This window comes from Nyctibius grandis, chromosome 8 (genome assembly GCF_013368605.1).
Source record: "Nyctibius grandis isolate bNycGra1 chromosome 8, bNycGra1.pri, whole genome shotgun sequence".
In the NCBI taxonomy this organism is placed as follows: domain Eukaryota; kingdom Metazoa; phylum Chordata; class Aves; order Nyctibiiformes; family Nyctibiidae; genus Nyctibius; species Nyctibius grandis.
In genome coordinates, this window is record NC_090665.1 from 39,591,000 (window position 1) to 39,605,768 (window position 14,769).

Genomic DNA, 14,769 nt, shown 5'->3' on the forward strand with positions numbered 1-14,769 from the left:
TATTTCAACTGTTGTTTGTCTCTGACAAGTGAATTTTAAATCCGGAGCACCCATCAACTTAAAGCTCTGGGATAGGCTTATAGATGTATGTGGTTCTGAGGAACCTGGACCCGTGCCGTGATGGTACTCTTTGCAGGTCCTTGTTATTCTTTGAAGAGGTGCTGGGTTGTGGTGAGGAGCAAACTAAGAGAGATGTTCTCCGGTGCACTTGGGATTCCTGTTATTTTAATGGCAGCTGAATGCTGTTGTTAACAAGGAACTGTACAGCTTAGGGCAAAATATTTTTTATAAAGAGCAGAGCTTATTTAAGGAACTGAGAGAAACAGTGCATGACATGTCATCTTGTGTCACCACACACCTACCTGGAGGCAAACGACTTAGTTTTCAGCAAGGTGCTGAACACTTAGTACTGATCACCATCTCAGTTACCGTATTGAGAAAGTACATTTTTTCAAAGTGTTAAGGAAAACACCTTTGAAGTTATTTAATTCTACATTTGTAGCTAATTATCAGATATTCCCTGAATAGTTTTTGCCAGTCCATAGCCCAATTATTATTTTTTGCTATTATTTTGAGGACTACAGAGTAACACCTAAGTGCTTTTTAGAGTAGATTTGTAGATAAAATAATAAGCACTTCAGTAGTAAAATCTCATAGTTTATTCCCAGCCTCTTAAAAGTTTAGTTTTGAAGACTGTTCTGGTGTGCTTGCTTTTGGTCCTATGTCGGCTGAAGGTGGAAGGGTCCAGAGAATTGGAATTGAGAAGGGGAACGCTTACGAGTCCTGTGCAGGGGAGTGCTTGTGCCAGATGTGAAATCCAAGCCACCTGATACCAGTCTCTCTTGGCTGTTTTGGGCAATGCTGTGCAGTAAATTGGACATGTTTTGAAATTGTAAGCTTAGTAAATCATGATCTTTTCCACAAAATGCCTCAAGTTTGAGGAGCTGGTATTCAACTGTGATATTTTATATGAAGACAGAGCTTAGTCATGTATCTGAGCATGTAATCTAAGCAAATGTTATGCTTCCATAGCGTTATGATGCTTGCATCAGTCTCCCCGTATCCATTACTGCCTGCTGTGTTTACGTAGTACTAAGGACATTACTTAAACTACTTCAGAATAAACAGAAGATACAAACATCACTTCACGTGTTTTATTTGATGCTGAATGAGTTACTTTTGGTATCATAAGACACTGCCAGTGAGCATGTACAACAGGAGAGCTGGCGGGACCCAAAGAGACATGAGCCTCTGTAGATTAAAATGTTCTGCAAGCACATATGAGAACAGTCTTTCCCTGAATCTTTGATCTATAAGGAAACTAGCTTGAATCCTGCGGTGACATTTGAAATTAGTTATTTCCAGTATATTGTATGTTTTCCTGTCCTTTAATTTTTGTTCCAGTCTTGATTGCATGGTAAATCAGTATGTTACAATTAGCAGACTTAATTTAAATTAAGCAGGATTGCTGAGGAATTTGAAGACCTGACTTTCTGTAAGCGTTTGCATTTGTCTTCCTTTGTGTCTTCATTCTTGTACTTTCTGCTGTTTTCATGGGTCTCATTTGGTTTTACACTGGCCATGCTGGTTTCATACTTTGTGGTGGAACAGAACGGGTTGGCCAGAAAGCTGTGATATGACAATACCTGGCTCCCAGAAATGTATTTTACAAAAATCTTTTATTTATACAGAAATAGGCTAATTTTATTTAGTAGTCTTATCTTCCTTACTTTGTCTCAGAGAAAATTTGGGCCATGTTTGCCTGTGCTTCTGAGTTTGTGCTAAAGTTTGTTACACATGATTTGTAAAAATACGTTACCTGTTTCTAGTTCCTTTAATTATGAATAACTACATAAAGCATTCAAAAAGCTTTTAGTGGTTTCTTCATTTGCGTTCTGGTCCAATTTTAGAAGAGGTACATTTATTAAGTATCTGCTTTTTTCATAGCTCTGTAAATTATGTCTCTGTGATTTTGCTAGGATTTAGTTTTTTCCTAATTTCTTTTATGATTCCTTTTTGTCATCACTGCTACCATCCATTTATTTTTGATACATTCATGTATTTGTACTTACTGGCCTCCACCATCTTACTGTAAGTGGAATTGATTTTGATTTTAATCTTCAGCCTTCTTAAGTAGAATAGCTTTTAAAACGAGGATACTTTCTTAGGCGATGGCAGAACTGCTTTACCCTTCGGCATGTACTGCAGCAAGCTTTGACTCTCAGCTCATGGCTTTTAATGTTTGTGGTTTTGTTCTGCTTAGTTTTGTGAATGATTGTTTCAGCTTTGAGCTCCTAAAATTTCAAAACTCTGTGTGTATCTATTTGTAGAATGTGTTTGAATAGTTATTAAACTGGAATGACCATCCTTGTATGAAAAATTGATAGCAATTGGATGATGAACATTTGGCTCAGATAGCAAGTAAGCTTTACACAAAAGAATGAGGTTTAACATGTAATCAGGCTTGATTGTTCCAGAAACTTACCCTTGCTGGAGATCCGGGGACTACTTTTGTGCCAGAGTGGGATCCCCACCCCACGCCTCCCCCTCCTCTGCTGCCTTTTGTGGTTTCATTGCTCCATTAACTTGAGATGACTTCTACAGGCATATTTTCTTATTATTTTAAAGCATGCTGCTTATTTGATCTGATATACACTGCAGTATAGTTAGCTGATGTATTTTTGTAAGTCGTTTTTTATGTCTTTTGTCATTTTTATCTGAGACTTGTTTGTGGACAGACCTGTGTCCCTAAACAAGTAAGGACTTGATTTGCAACAGGGTAGTCTATTTGTGTACACGAATTTGTACCAGTTTTACTTGCTACACTGAGCATTTTCTATGACCACAGAACTCCAGCTCCTGTCTGTCAACTTCTTTGACATTTAGAACCAACTCTTACCTAGGTATACATTTTCCCTCTCTGTCATTCAATGAGTGTATTGATTAGAAGGGCCCCAAGCAGCATTTTTTTTCTCAGAGCTGGGGGGAACAAACTGAGCAACATGTGTTGTCACTCGATATCTGCTTTGCATTAAAGCAGCACATCTCACCTTTACCTGGCTTTGGTGGGGAACAGCTCTGCCCAGCCCCTCTTGAGTCCAGATAGGCAAAGCATGGCATATTCCTTTCTTAAACGACTTAGTTGTGAGCAAATGTCAAAAGTTTTGTAGTTTACTTGCTGAGTTACAGTTTTGTTAAGCTTGGTTATTTTCATAATATGTCCCTTAGACTACTATCAGCCCACCTTAGCAACCTCACGCATTCCTTCTATTTTTTAGAGATATTTTTGAGGATTTTTTGCCCATCTTTGTGTGTGCAAACGTAATGAGTGGCAAATTGTTTTTACTTTGAAGGGCTTTGGGGGCTGAATGTTTGTGTGTGTGTGTGCATACATATGTTTTAATACTTTCAGAGGAAAGTGTATTTGCCCCTCTTGAAAGAAAGAACCTTTCTTCATTAGACTGTCTTCAGAAGCAACCTGTAGTTATTAGAAATGTTGCTAAGATGCTGCTGAATTTTTGTTTTGTTTTGTAAGAAGCTGCTAAGGGTTGTGAAACGTTATTACTTTAGAAAGAGGAGGGTCTGTTATAATGAAAATACAAAGTACACTCCTACCTTTTAGTTTAGAAGCAAAAATATAAATTTAAGGTATCATTGTAAAGTAGGCAGATTAAGACTGAGACTTTGATTTTCTGGATCTACTTCATTATCTGCTATGCTTTGCTCTAGGGGATGAACTTGTGAATGGTTTACACATTCAGTCTTTTTTTTAATATATATTGAAACCCTACAAAATTCAAAAACGGGGAGCTGCAGTCCCAGTATGATAAAGAACACAGTTCTCATAGCAGGTGATGATTGGAATGATGCATGGGTCAGAAATGTAGGAGGGATGAGGGGTCCATGTACCAGTGGTGCAAATCATGATAATATATATTGCAGCTTACCTTGGTGGATTTTTTTTTTTTTAAAGGTCAAATATTTTAGTCCCTTTGTATTCTGAGATGGTGAGGAATTGGCTGTAGGTGAGGACTTGGGGAGTGGATTTATTGTCTAACAAGATACTCTCTCTGGTGTCTGCTCTTCTGGCATGTTTGTCCAGATGCAGTGCCATGTTCAGTTCAGGCTTTTTTGTACTCTAATGGATTGGGAAGAGCTTGCAAGTGAAATATGCTGTGTGGTTCTTAGGAAAGTTGATGTTGTCCATCTTGCTCCTTGGAGAGCTGAGGATGGCAACAAGTAAGGCTCATCTGCTAAATAGCAGTAGCACCAGGGATGGAAGCATGGCCTAGCACTCGTTAGCCTAAGAGTTTGCCTAAAAGCCAAAGTAGGATGGTAGATCCAGCTAGTATGAAAGCAATACCATAAGCATAAAATTCTGGCAAGCAGGTGCAAAACCTGAGACTCTTCAGTAGGGTCGTTATTGTTAATCTCCATAGTTGGAAAGATGAGTCTCACCAACAAGGCAAAACCTTCCCAGGGGAGCTGAGGAGAGCACAGACCCTCTCCACCTCTTCCAGACTACAGTTTGGGAATAGTCAGCTCCAGCAGCGGGGAGTCCTTGGTGCAAACCAACCGTGCTGCTGGCTGATGGACAGGGGGATTTGCTTTCCACCTATGGACTAAGCCTGTTCAGCTCCTGGTCTGCTGAACCACAAGTATTTCTATGTTCCCTTTTTTGGAGGGAAGGCAGCATTCAGAGACAGATATATATATCGAAAATATATATAAATAATTTTTTTCTTTTCATTTCCCATGCTTTGTCTGTTCTAGGGTTTCCTTAGAGTAGTGTCTGCGCTGGCATTTGCCCTATCCAGCAATAATTTAAGACCGGTCAGACCTGACAGTGTGTAGGAACTAGAGGAATGTATTCTCGACTCCATCAATTTGTAAAAATCTATGTAGTTACAAAGGTATCGTTGACACATCATCTTTTATGAGCTTCTGTATAATCTATTGAAAAGTTTTTGGCTGTGAATTGTCACTAGAAAATAAACCCTGGATGCTGTTTTTTTAGGGAAAAGGTTACCTTTTGATTTGAGTATTTGACACAGGAGAAGTGTAGATTTTATCACCTATGTGCATCGATTTTGTTGGTGTAACCTTCAAAGTATGTATTTTTAAAATTTGGCAAATAATTCAATTTCAAATGTCTCAGTCCCATTTACGTTCCTAATGCTCCCACCCTTGTTATTGCTCTACTGTACGACCGTGTGAAAATCTGTCCTCTGTGGAGAAAAGGCAACTGCATTGACACAGTCTGATTTGGAGATTATTTCTAAAATAATGTGTTGTTAGAATAGCTTTTAAATGAGATACGTAATTTATCCTCACACTGAGGACTGAAACTGCAGTTAGCTGATAAAAAGCTAATTTGTAACATTTTTTGATAATTAAACTAATAAAATCCTCTGAAACAAAATGAAGAAAACTGTTCACATTGTGTGCTACATAGCAACTGAGTGACTTTTCATATTATTTTATGCAACATTTATATTAAACCTCCTTCACTTCTGAATCTTGGAAACATGTTTCTTTTTATTTTCAGCTCATATGCTTAGTTTTCTGGATGCATCTTTGGGGAGAGTGTTTAGAATGGGTTTGTTATATTACACACCTGTATGTCATTGTAAGCTACACGGTTAAAAGATTTGAAACAATATAAAATCACTTTGTCATTTCATTCTTTAATTTGTTTGCTTGGATTTTTCGGAGGAAAAAAAATGTTATAAATTATCTTCCGTGAGAATTGCCAAGTAGAGACTTATTTAAAAAGCAGTTATGCTACATGAAGCATTTAATAATAGAGTTGGAGGAAATGGGAAATGAAAGTATGCATTATGCTTAGTTTTCATTAAATCATCCTTTCACACTTTGTGATGTAACTTCATGGCAGTATAATGCATAACACAACTGAAGTAGGAGATAGTAATGCTTGAGAAGGTTGGTGTATGTTTTCTCCCATTAAATTCTGTCTATATGTATTCTGGGGCATCTCTTCCATAATCGGAGGGGGTTTTTTTCTTATTTTTTTTCTTTTCATATAAGAATGAAGATAGGTTTGGAGTGTATTTGCGAGGGAGGAATATTTCAGAATAAAGTGGCTTGATTTAGTTGAGAAAGGCTGTACCAGTCATTGTAATTTGTTGTGACATTTCATTTTGTTTGGCTTTGCAGAGTTGTTCCTATGTTGTTAATAACGCAAAAAGTCTGGACTGTACAGCATGGTGTAAGCAGGTGTGCACCAGCCTCAAACATTAGGTAAATTAGACATAAATTTGGTGTTAATTGGCAATTTTAGCCTTTTCTTTCATAATTTCTTAGCTTGAGGTGATGCTGCTTCTTGAATTTGAGCTCTAAATGAAGAAGTAGAAGGGTTTATCTACATATAGCTTGTTTTAGATGAAAGGAAAATGGTCTTTCATGCACTATATTAATTCCTAAGTCCTAAGATGTTAATTTGCCTTAAAAAAAGCGAAACAGTCTACATCCAATGTAACGCATGCTTTGTAAGTCTTGCATTGCTCGACTCCTTGTTCACTTCAGTTAATGTGTTTGTTAGCGTGCTGAAATGTGTGGCATTATGAAAAAAAGACGTTCTTCATGTTTTTTACCCCCTGAGCTCTCTTTGGATGTCTGTACAGAAGCGCAGCTCATACTTCACAAGTTGACTACATCTTTTATCTCCGTGCTCCTTGTCTTGCATGAAAAATACTTCTTTGTCCCGTTTATTTCCTCTCATAAGCTTCAAAACAACAGGCAATGCAAGTTTGAGAGGAGGCTGGCTCGTTGAACAACTCGCATCTGTTCTGTGGTTGTAGTCATCAAGGTTGTAGTAACCAGTCCTTGCAAGCTTCTTGTGGAAGAGGATCCTGCACTCATGCAGTTGGGTTTTGGTATTACTTTTCTTTAAGGCTAAATTCCTTTAGGCTCTGGAGTTCAATCCTATTTGAAATTCTTTGATAAGATGGGGGAAACAGGAATATTGCAACCCAGTCTCAAGGTCATGGGAGTTGGTGTTTGACCTTACAAAGGAATGGATGGCAGGGAAAAACTGTCTAGAGATGCACTGGAGAAAGAATCCTTAGTTGTTTACTCTGGACAAGGTAACCAGGAAGGGATCCAAATTAAGGATGTTTCCCTGCTCATGGGACTTAATGACAGGAAATAGATGCTGTTTTCCTGGGTGACAGCGGGAAGAGGGTAGTTCTGTGTCTGTTGTAATGGAGAATCTGTCTGTGATCTTTAAGAAGTTCCTCGTTGGACTTGTGCTTCCATCCTTCAAGTCTTAAGTGAGCATAAGTGTATTTCCTTAAGAGAAAAGAAGTGTTTGTTGTGGAAACCATCAAACCTACACCATGAATAATAACTCTTCTTTTTTTCCCCCAGTTATTCTAGGATGAATAACTTTTAAACTATTCTTGAACATGAAAAAAAAATAATCAGTTGAACCAGATGCTTACTTATTTTTATCTATTTTAGAGAACTAATTATCCCTGTTGTTGGTAGTGCTAAAGCTTACAAAATTGCTTCCATCTTTGAATTACTATAATTAAGACAATAACTTCCACATCTAGTTAACATTGCTGCGCAGCTGGTGCATTCATTGACATGCAGATTTTGGATTTTGTAAATTTTCCGCCATTGTGAATAAAAATTTTAAATACTTATTTTCATTTCCAAAATCTCTGTTTCTCATAAAGAAGTCTTTGTAAAGCAAATCAACTGAAACCAAACTCCTGTAACATCAGAGGAGAATCTAGTGAAGTTCGGTTAGGTGACAGTACATTTTAGGAAAATATGTAACCACAGGTAGCTTTTGTAAGCACGATTGCTCTGAATTTTGCATCCCATTTTGTAGGGATTTGGGCTGACTGAATTAAATGTCAGATCTGGAACAAGTCTGATGCTGGACTTCTGAAATGTTATTTTGAAAGGAGTTGCTAGTTAATGCAAGAGTTAATCTGGCACTCTGGCAACCTGAGATGGTTTACAAAACTAAAACTCTATAATGAAAAATCACAACTATGAATCAAATGCATTAATAATTACTAACCAAAAGTTGTACACCATTTAAGCTGTACTTTTTCTGTACATCTTTTTACTTCAAGTTGATTTATGTCAAAGTTTATGGGAAAACTTGTGCAGTCGGTGCTAGTCTTGTTTACTTGCACATTCAGCAGCTTCAAGTATAAGAAATTTCTCAAGGCCTATGAATTTAGATGGATTTTGAGAGAATTCTTATCATTATTCACTTCTAATAACTAGCAACGCTATGAAATTACCTGATAGTGGTGGTTGGTTATTTATTTTTAAATTGTTTTCCTGTGGCCCTTGCTTTCATTACATGAATGCCTCATGGACAGTTTTGCTCATTGAGTTAGAGATGTGCCCTGAGGAAGCTGCTAAAATAAAGAATTGGAGATTGATTTGTGCTGAAACTGAAACATTGATTTCTTTTTCAGACTTTTTAAGAAGATGAAACAAGGTGTACTTTCTTTTTCAGACTGAAAATGCCTATGAAACAAGGTGTACTAATGGTGTTCAGCTTAGAGGCTCGACTTTGACTTGCCCGTTGGTGCATAGGAGGAGGTTTGTTAGGATGTAGCTGAAAAGCGCTCGGGCTGCGTGCAGCTCGCAGGTACGCTACCAAATGTCCTCATAAATAACTCTGGCCAAGGGCGCTGGCTCCAGGGCACATTTCAGTGGGTCCAAAGCCAGTGTCCAGTTACCAGACCCATGTCCGATGTCCTGCAGTGTTCAGTTTCAAGAACGCGCTGGGAGCGCTTCAGTACACGTAACAAATGTTATTTTTACTGCAGGCAAAGAAGTGAACTCTAGAAATAGTAAAAGCACAATTTCCGTAGTGATGGCAAAGACATTGTTTCAAATATTTCGATGTAAACTATCCATTTTGCTGTGCATGTTCAGAATTAAATCAAGTTGCTCTCGTGCTCTCACAGTTTTCTAGACTTGGGTTTGACAGCGTGGGTGTGCGACCTGGGTGGCCCAGGAGGGCAGGGGTGGCAGAAGGGATATTTTCACATCGACAGCCCTCCGGGTCACTCCGCTGGCTGGAGCTCGACCCTGCGACTCCAGGCAGCACAGAAACTCTGCACTGTTAAAATTGTATTTTGTCTAAACTGGAAGATGTAGAGGGGGTTTGTTCTCTGAAATTATGAAGTGGGATCTGAGGAAAAAAGGTTAACGAGACCCATACCAAATTGTGAGAGGAAAGGAGGGTCAGAGTAAGGCTCGCCTTGCATTTAATGAAAACAGCAAAACTCTGGCTTATAAACAAATAATAATGCTTGGAATCTCTCTGGACTGGTTCAGAACTTTATTTTTTTTCTAGTTAAAATACTCAGAGATGTGTAGGTAACCTTTTCCCTTTCTACTTTCTACTCCTGTTTTCTTATGTAGATTGAGTTATTTTTAGGGCAAGGAAACATATAGTATTGTTTGGAGAATTTGTGAACAGTACTAAACAATAATTAAGGCAATTTAAAGGTTTAATAATATGGTCTCCTCCTCATCATTGGCTTGTAGCTCAGTATTGAGCCCAGTACTGTCTGTCTGGCTAAAGTGCATCTTCCAGGAAATCATTTTTTCTTCATTTGAACTGTTTCTGCCAACACTTAAATTGACTAGTTTGAATTTCTTTGGCACAAAGCCCTGGTTAAAGCCCGCTTTGCATCTTTCATATTTAGCTGTTCTCCTTTAGGAGATGCTCAAATGCTGTCGTAGGGAATTCTTGGGGGAGGTCACCCAACTGAAGTGTTCATGTTACCTCCTCCCTTCCCTCCTTTTGTTGTATTTTTGTGACTACCAGAACTTTATCACTCTTCTTCTGTAGCTTCTCTGGGATTCCAAGATCTGTTAAAAGTTTTATGTATATATCCAGAGAGCTCTCTTCAGCCAGTAGAGAGTATGATTGTATTTGTCTGTATATTTTTCTCATATTTTTCTCTATAACATAGGTTCAAGAAATTAGAGATTCTCATTTTAGCCTCTGTGTTTAAGCTTTGCCTTATTGCCAACACATATGGTTAATAGAAATGACTAAACAGGCATAAGTGATGTTCACCCTTCCAAGGTTAGAGACCCAGAGAAACTGAAAGTTAGCCAGTTTTGGGGATGTAAAGAGAATATTTTTTTTTCCTAACTTGGGGCTAGGTTTTCACTCCAAGCCATTCCCTCCTCTGGGTACATTTGTGTAAACCTGACCTGTTTTAATGGGTCTCAGCTGTGCTTGCTCTCCAGCCCCTTAACCCTTTCTCTTTTGGTTCCCTGTCTTTGCAAATACAGCACAGAAAATGGGTTTGTTAAACTTGGTCCAATTTGGCAAGCGCGGGCAACCAGTTAAAAAGCTCTGGATTTGGGACAGCTCATGTTCCCCGTTATGCTGAGATTTAAATATACCAAGTTTCCATAGCCAGCTCCAGCCATCGCTGTGGTAAAGTGTATTTTGGGAACACATTTTAGCAAAGGGATATGACCATAGAGGATGGAGCTGTTTTCTCATTGTACTAGGGTTTTATATTGAGCAAGGTCTTAAATTCTTATATTATAATTTGTTTTAAAATGTCCAGGATTTTTATTATTTATTATATAGTAATATCCATTATATTAGAATACTTAGTACTTTCGTGTTGTGAGAAAGATTTTCTAGTAATATAAACATAATGATTATCTGGTGTTAATGTTGGAATTGAGCATTTTGTTTTTTTCAGCTGTTACTGGAATAGAGTAACTGAAAACATGTCAAAAAAATCCATGAACTGAGATTTTAAGCTTCTTCAAATCAGGCTGTTAGTTTTTCTATATGATGTACACAATGGTAATCAGTTTTTGGATGGACTGTTGTTGAATAATACATGAACGTAAATGGAGATTGTATGGAATCAGTTGGATAATTCTCAGGAATGCTTTAAGTACACTAAAGAGCCTGAATAGCAGTTAATGGTGCTTCAACTTTATGACTGTTTATTATAGTTGGCAGCTCAGTTGTATTTTTTTTTTTCTGCATCAAGTTCTCTAGTTTCCTATGGTACAGCAATAAAAAAGCTTACAAATAATAATAGTCAGATGCACTGTATCCTGTGGCAGCAAAACAGTTTTGGATTAAATTGTAGTTCTTGGCAGTCTGAACGTGTTTGTAGTCGGGCAGCTCCAGAAGATCAGCCGGCGCAGGAAGGACCGAGGAAGATGTCGGCAGTCGGAGCCCTGCAAGCAAACAGGCTTTGCATGCACCTGCGGTGACCCAGCCTGGAGCTGCACAGGACACCTCCGGAGCTGGGCCAGGGAGCTCCTTGTTCAGCCTCTGCTCAGCCTTCCCCACTCCCGTCTGTTCTCCCACCTGCTATCAAGACCAATATGGTTTTAGTAACCTGTCCTGAGACCTGCTGAAGTAAGCAGAAATGTGTCTGCCATCTAGAAAGCAAGTTAGAGGTGCAATGAATAAATGTAGGTAGCTTTAAAACTTGGTTGGTTGTGAGATTTTGCTGGGAACTTGGACTGTTTATTCAACTTAAACAATGGGAAAAGTGGTGATCAGAAAGTGATTTAAATATCTTTGGAGTCGCCATCCCTGGAGGTATTTAAAAGACGTGTAGATGCAGTGCTTAGGAACATGGTTTAGTGGTGGGACTTGGCAGTGCTGGGTTAATGGTTGACCTTGATGATCTTAAAGGTGCTTTCCAACAAAAATTATTCTATGATTCTATTCTATCCTATCTAGTTGCTCTTCTTCACAGCTCCCATGATTTAAAAATGTTTTCCTTGCCCATTACAATTACTTTTATCATGTTTAGAGCTAAATGTTTGCTACTAGCAATCAGAGTCTGGGAAGCAAATGGAGGAACACATCGTTCTCTTCCTTTGGCTAAGGTCTGAAACTCCAGTGGGGAAAAAACCAAACCTGAGCTGCCTCATACAGAACTGTCAGTTTCTTTGCTGGAACAAAGTCATGGCAGTGAGTGGAGCTGATTAAGGAGAGGGCTTGTCTGCAACTTGCTTTGCAGTGTTTTCTGTCAGTATTGCTGCACGTGTTAGCAGAGTTCTTGAATCTCAGGTTTAAGTTTTATTAGTAATGCTGCTCATCTGCTGAATTGTGCTAACACTTTGCTTCGTAATTTTAACTCTGCCCTAAGGAATATGCTCTGGTTTCTTATAGTAATAGCCAGTAATTGTAACGGATTTATTTGCTAGGTTGGATATTGGTAAGAGTATCTGAAGCACTCTGGGGTATTTTACAGTTTTCTGCTTTTTGTGTGATTTGTAAAGCATGATTTGCACATATTTTGTGAGCCAGGAATGTATTGTCAGCTATGTCTAGTGGCCTGTGCAGCATGAGATACAGTTTTTATATTGCTTGCAGTGTATTAAAACACTTGTTGCTGACGTAAGTACTGTTAGGCCCTGGCTGTTTACTTCTTTGCAGGGTCACTACTGAGATTGGAGCGTGAGGAAATACTGACCTAAATACTGAGAGATTCCTCCCTAGCTGAAAGGCATTCTGCAGGACCTGCCTTCAGGTGCTCTTGTTCATCTGACCATGCCTTATTATTTCTCTCTCCCTCTTTCAGCTGTCGGACAAGCAACAGAAAGAGTCTGATCGTAACATCCAGCACGTCTCCAACTCTCCCGCGTCCACATTCCCCTCTTCATGGACACGCAGGTAACTCCCTAGGACTGCTTTACCTGGGAATCATTAGGAAAAATGTCAGTGTTCGTTGTAGTGAGTTTGAACGTATTGATACTCTACACCAAAATATGCTCTTTGAAACTTAAACTGACTATAGTTTTTCACCTTTTCTAACTTGTTGTAAGAGAGTCCTTATAGTTTCAAGAGAAATGTTTTATGTCCTCATCTATTCTGCGCTTTCTAGTTTGCTACCATATCCATCCTCCACTCTTTCTGGGGGATTCAGTCCTCTTACATCCTGCAAAAGAACCTGAGATGGAGAACGAAGCACAATAAAATTAAATACATTTAAGTAAATATCTTGTTTGGAGTCTCCTAGCATGGTTAATTTGTGCCGGTGATTTAGCTGCAGTTCTCATGAGAAGAAACATCCTGCTTGTTTCTGCATGCCTCTGGCAGCCCAGCAGCTGTGCAGTGAGCCGTCTTATGGACTCTGCTAGTTAGAGCAACATGAGATGTTTAGGGTTCTTTTCTTTTTTTACATTACTGCCAGTTTTACCATGGCAGCAACTGGGAAATGCTCATTTTGAAGTGAATGGGCAACTGCTTGTCAGTCATTGAGGTGAAGTGTGTGGAGATGTTATTTCCATAGAAAAAGAAAGAATGATTGTTCAGCCTACAGTAACTATGGATTTTCAGAAAGGGTCACGCATGCAGATTCAACAGCTTGCCTGAACAGCATGTTCCCTTGGTGTTTTTATTGCTGAGGGAGGTACGTGATGTGTGACTGCATTGGTTTTGATATTTCAAAATGCCAGAGAAGATGGTTGGGCTTCAGGTATGGCCCTAAGAGGCATCAGTCAGTAGCACAAAATAGCTTGAATATTTGTGGCACATCATCCACAGTGGAGCCTCTCTGGAAGCACATCACTGTTGCATGTAAGACAAGTAACCGTTGTTTTCATTATAATCAGACTTTCCTCCTACATGCAGTATGTTCTGTAAATACTTTCTGGAGACTGAAACTAAGGAAATGCTGAGAAAGAACAGCAAATTGATAGTAGCTCAGCTAGAAGGAGCCATCTGCTTCTGTTTGCAGAGCATTGCATCTTGAGAGGTGACATACAGCCTGTTGAAAGGAAAAAGACGACCAAAATTATTGTTCAGGGATGCCCATGAAACCCTTAACCACTCTAAGTTTTATGAAACTTGTCATATTTCTTTGGGATGCTGTAAAGCCCAGTCATGGAAGGCTGGGAAGTTACTTTAATGACATTGTTTTATTAAAATGGCCCATGCTTTTCAAATGAAAATGTTAACAAAATCTTAAAAGTAGTATATTAAAACCATTTTCTTTTTGCTTCAGCATCTCAAGTAAAATACAGGGCTAAAGTACACATAGAGCAATTCCCTTTCAATTCAAACTCCCTTGGTTCTTTTGTGTGTGATCATGATAGCGATAGCTTTGTAAAATTTGGTTTCAACAAGGCATTTTTCCTGATAGAGATTCTCCAGTTAGTTACATTGTACTCTTTACTTTATTCTTAGAATTGACATATATATTGGACTTAAATTCTAAATTAACTGTACAAGCCCTTAACTAAAGTGATACAGAAAGATGCTCCTCAGAATATGAAAGAAGTGTCTTTATTTGGCAGATTGCAACAAGATGTTGACGTGGTTATTGCTCAGAAAACAAATGCAGAAATGTTCACAATAGAAACTTTTATATTTTCTTTTTATTTGCTTTTCTTCTCTGTCTATTTCAAAAATGAAAAATTGTTCTTAGTGGTTTTGATGCTGTCTCAGGATTTACAAGCTTATCTTCTATTAGAAGTATGTGACCGTCTTCTAGAAACTAGAGTAACTAATCAGTGCTATGCCATCTTTCTTTAGCAGTAATTGTCAAATATTTCCATTTTTTGTTCTGATGTTGCATATGGGATTTAAAATAATAATTAAAAGGACATCCTTTGTGACCTCTAAGAGTAGCCAGTAGAGCATAGGAAGATAAATTACTTGTAATTTGAGTTTTCTACCAGGACTATTTTTAGGAGTCTTCCCTGGGAAAAATAATTTATTCAAGAGACAAAAGTAGATAAAACTGAGTACAGTCACAAATA

The 14,769-nt window shown here is 38.4% G+C and overlaps 1 protein-coding gene across 1 annotated transcript in view; it reads left to right on the plus strand.

The window, feature by feature from the left end:
- The window catches only part of MAST2 (microtubule associated serine/threonine kinase 2), a 195,305-nt gene that overhangs the window by 112,915 nt on the left and 67,621 nt on the right, over positions 1-14,769 (plus strand). The window contains 1 exon segment of the mRNA XM_068407089.1: positions 12,588-12,679. Within this exon segment, the coding sequence (XP_068263190.1) occupies positions 12,588-12,679 (92 nt within the window).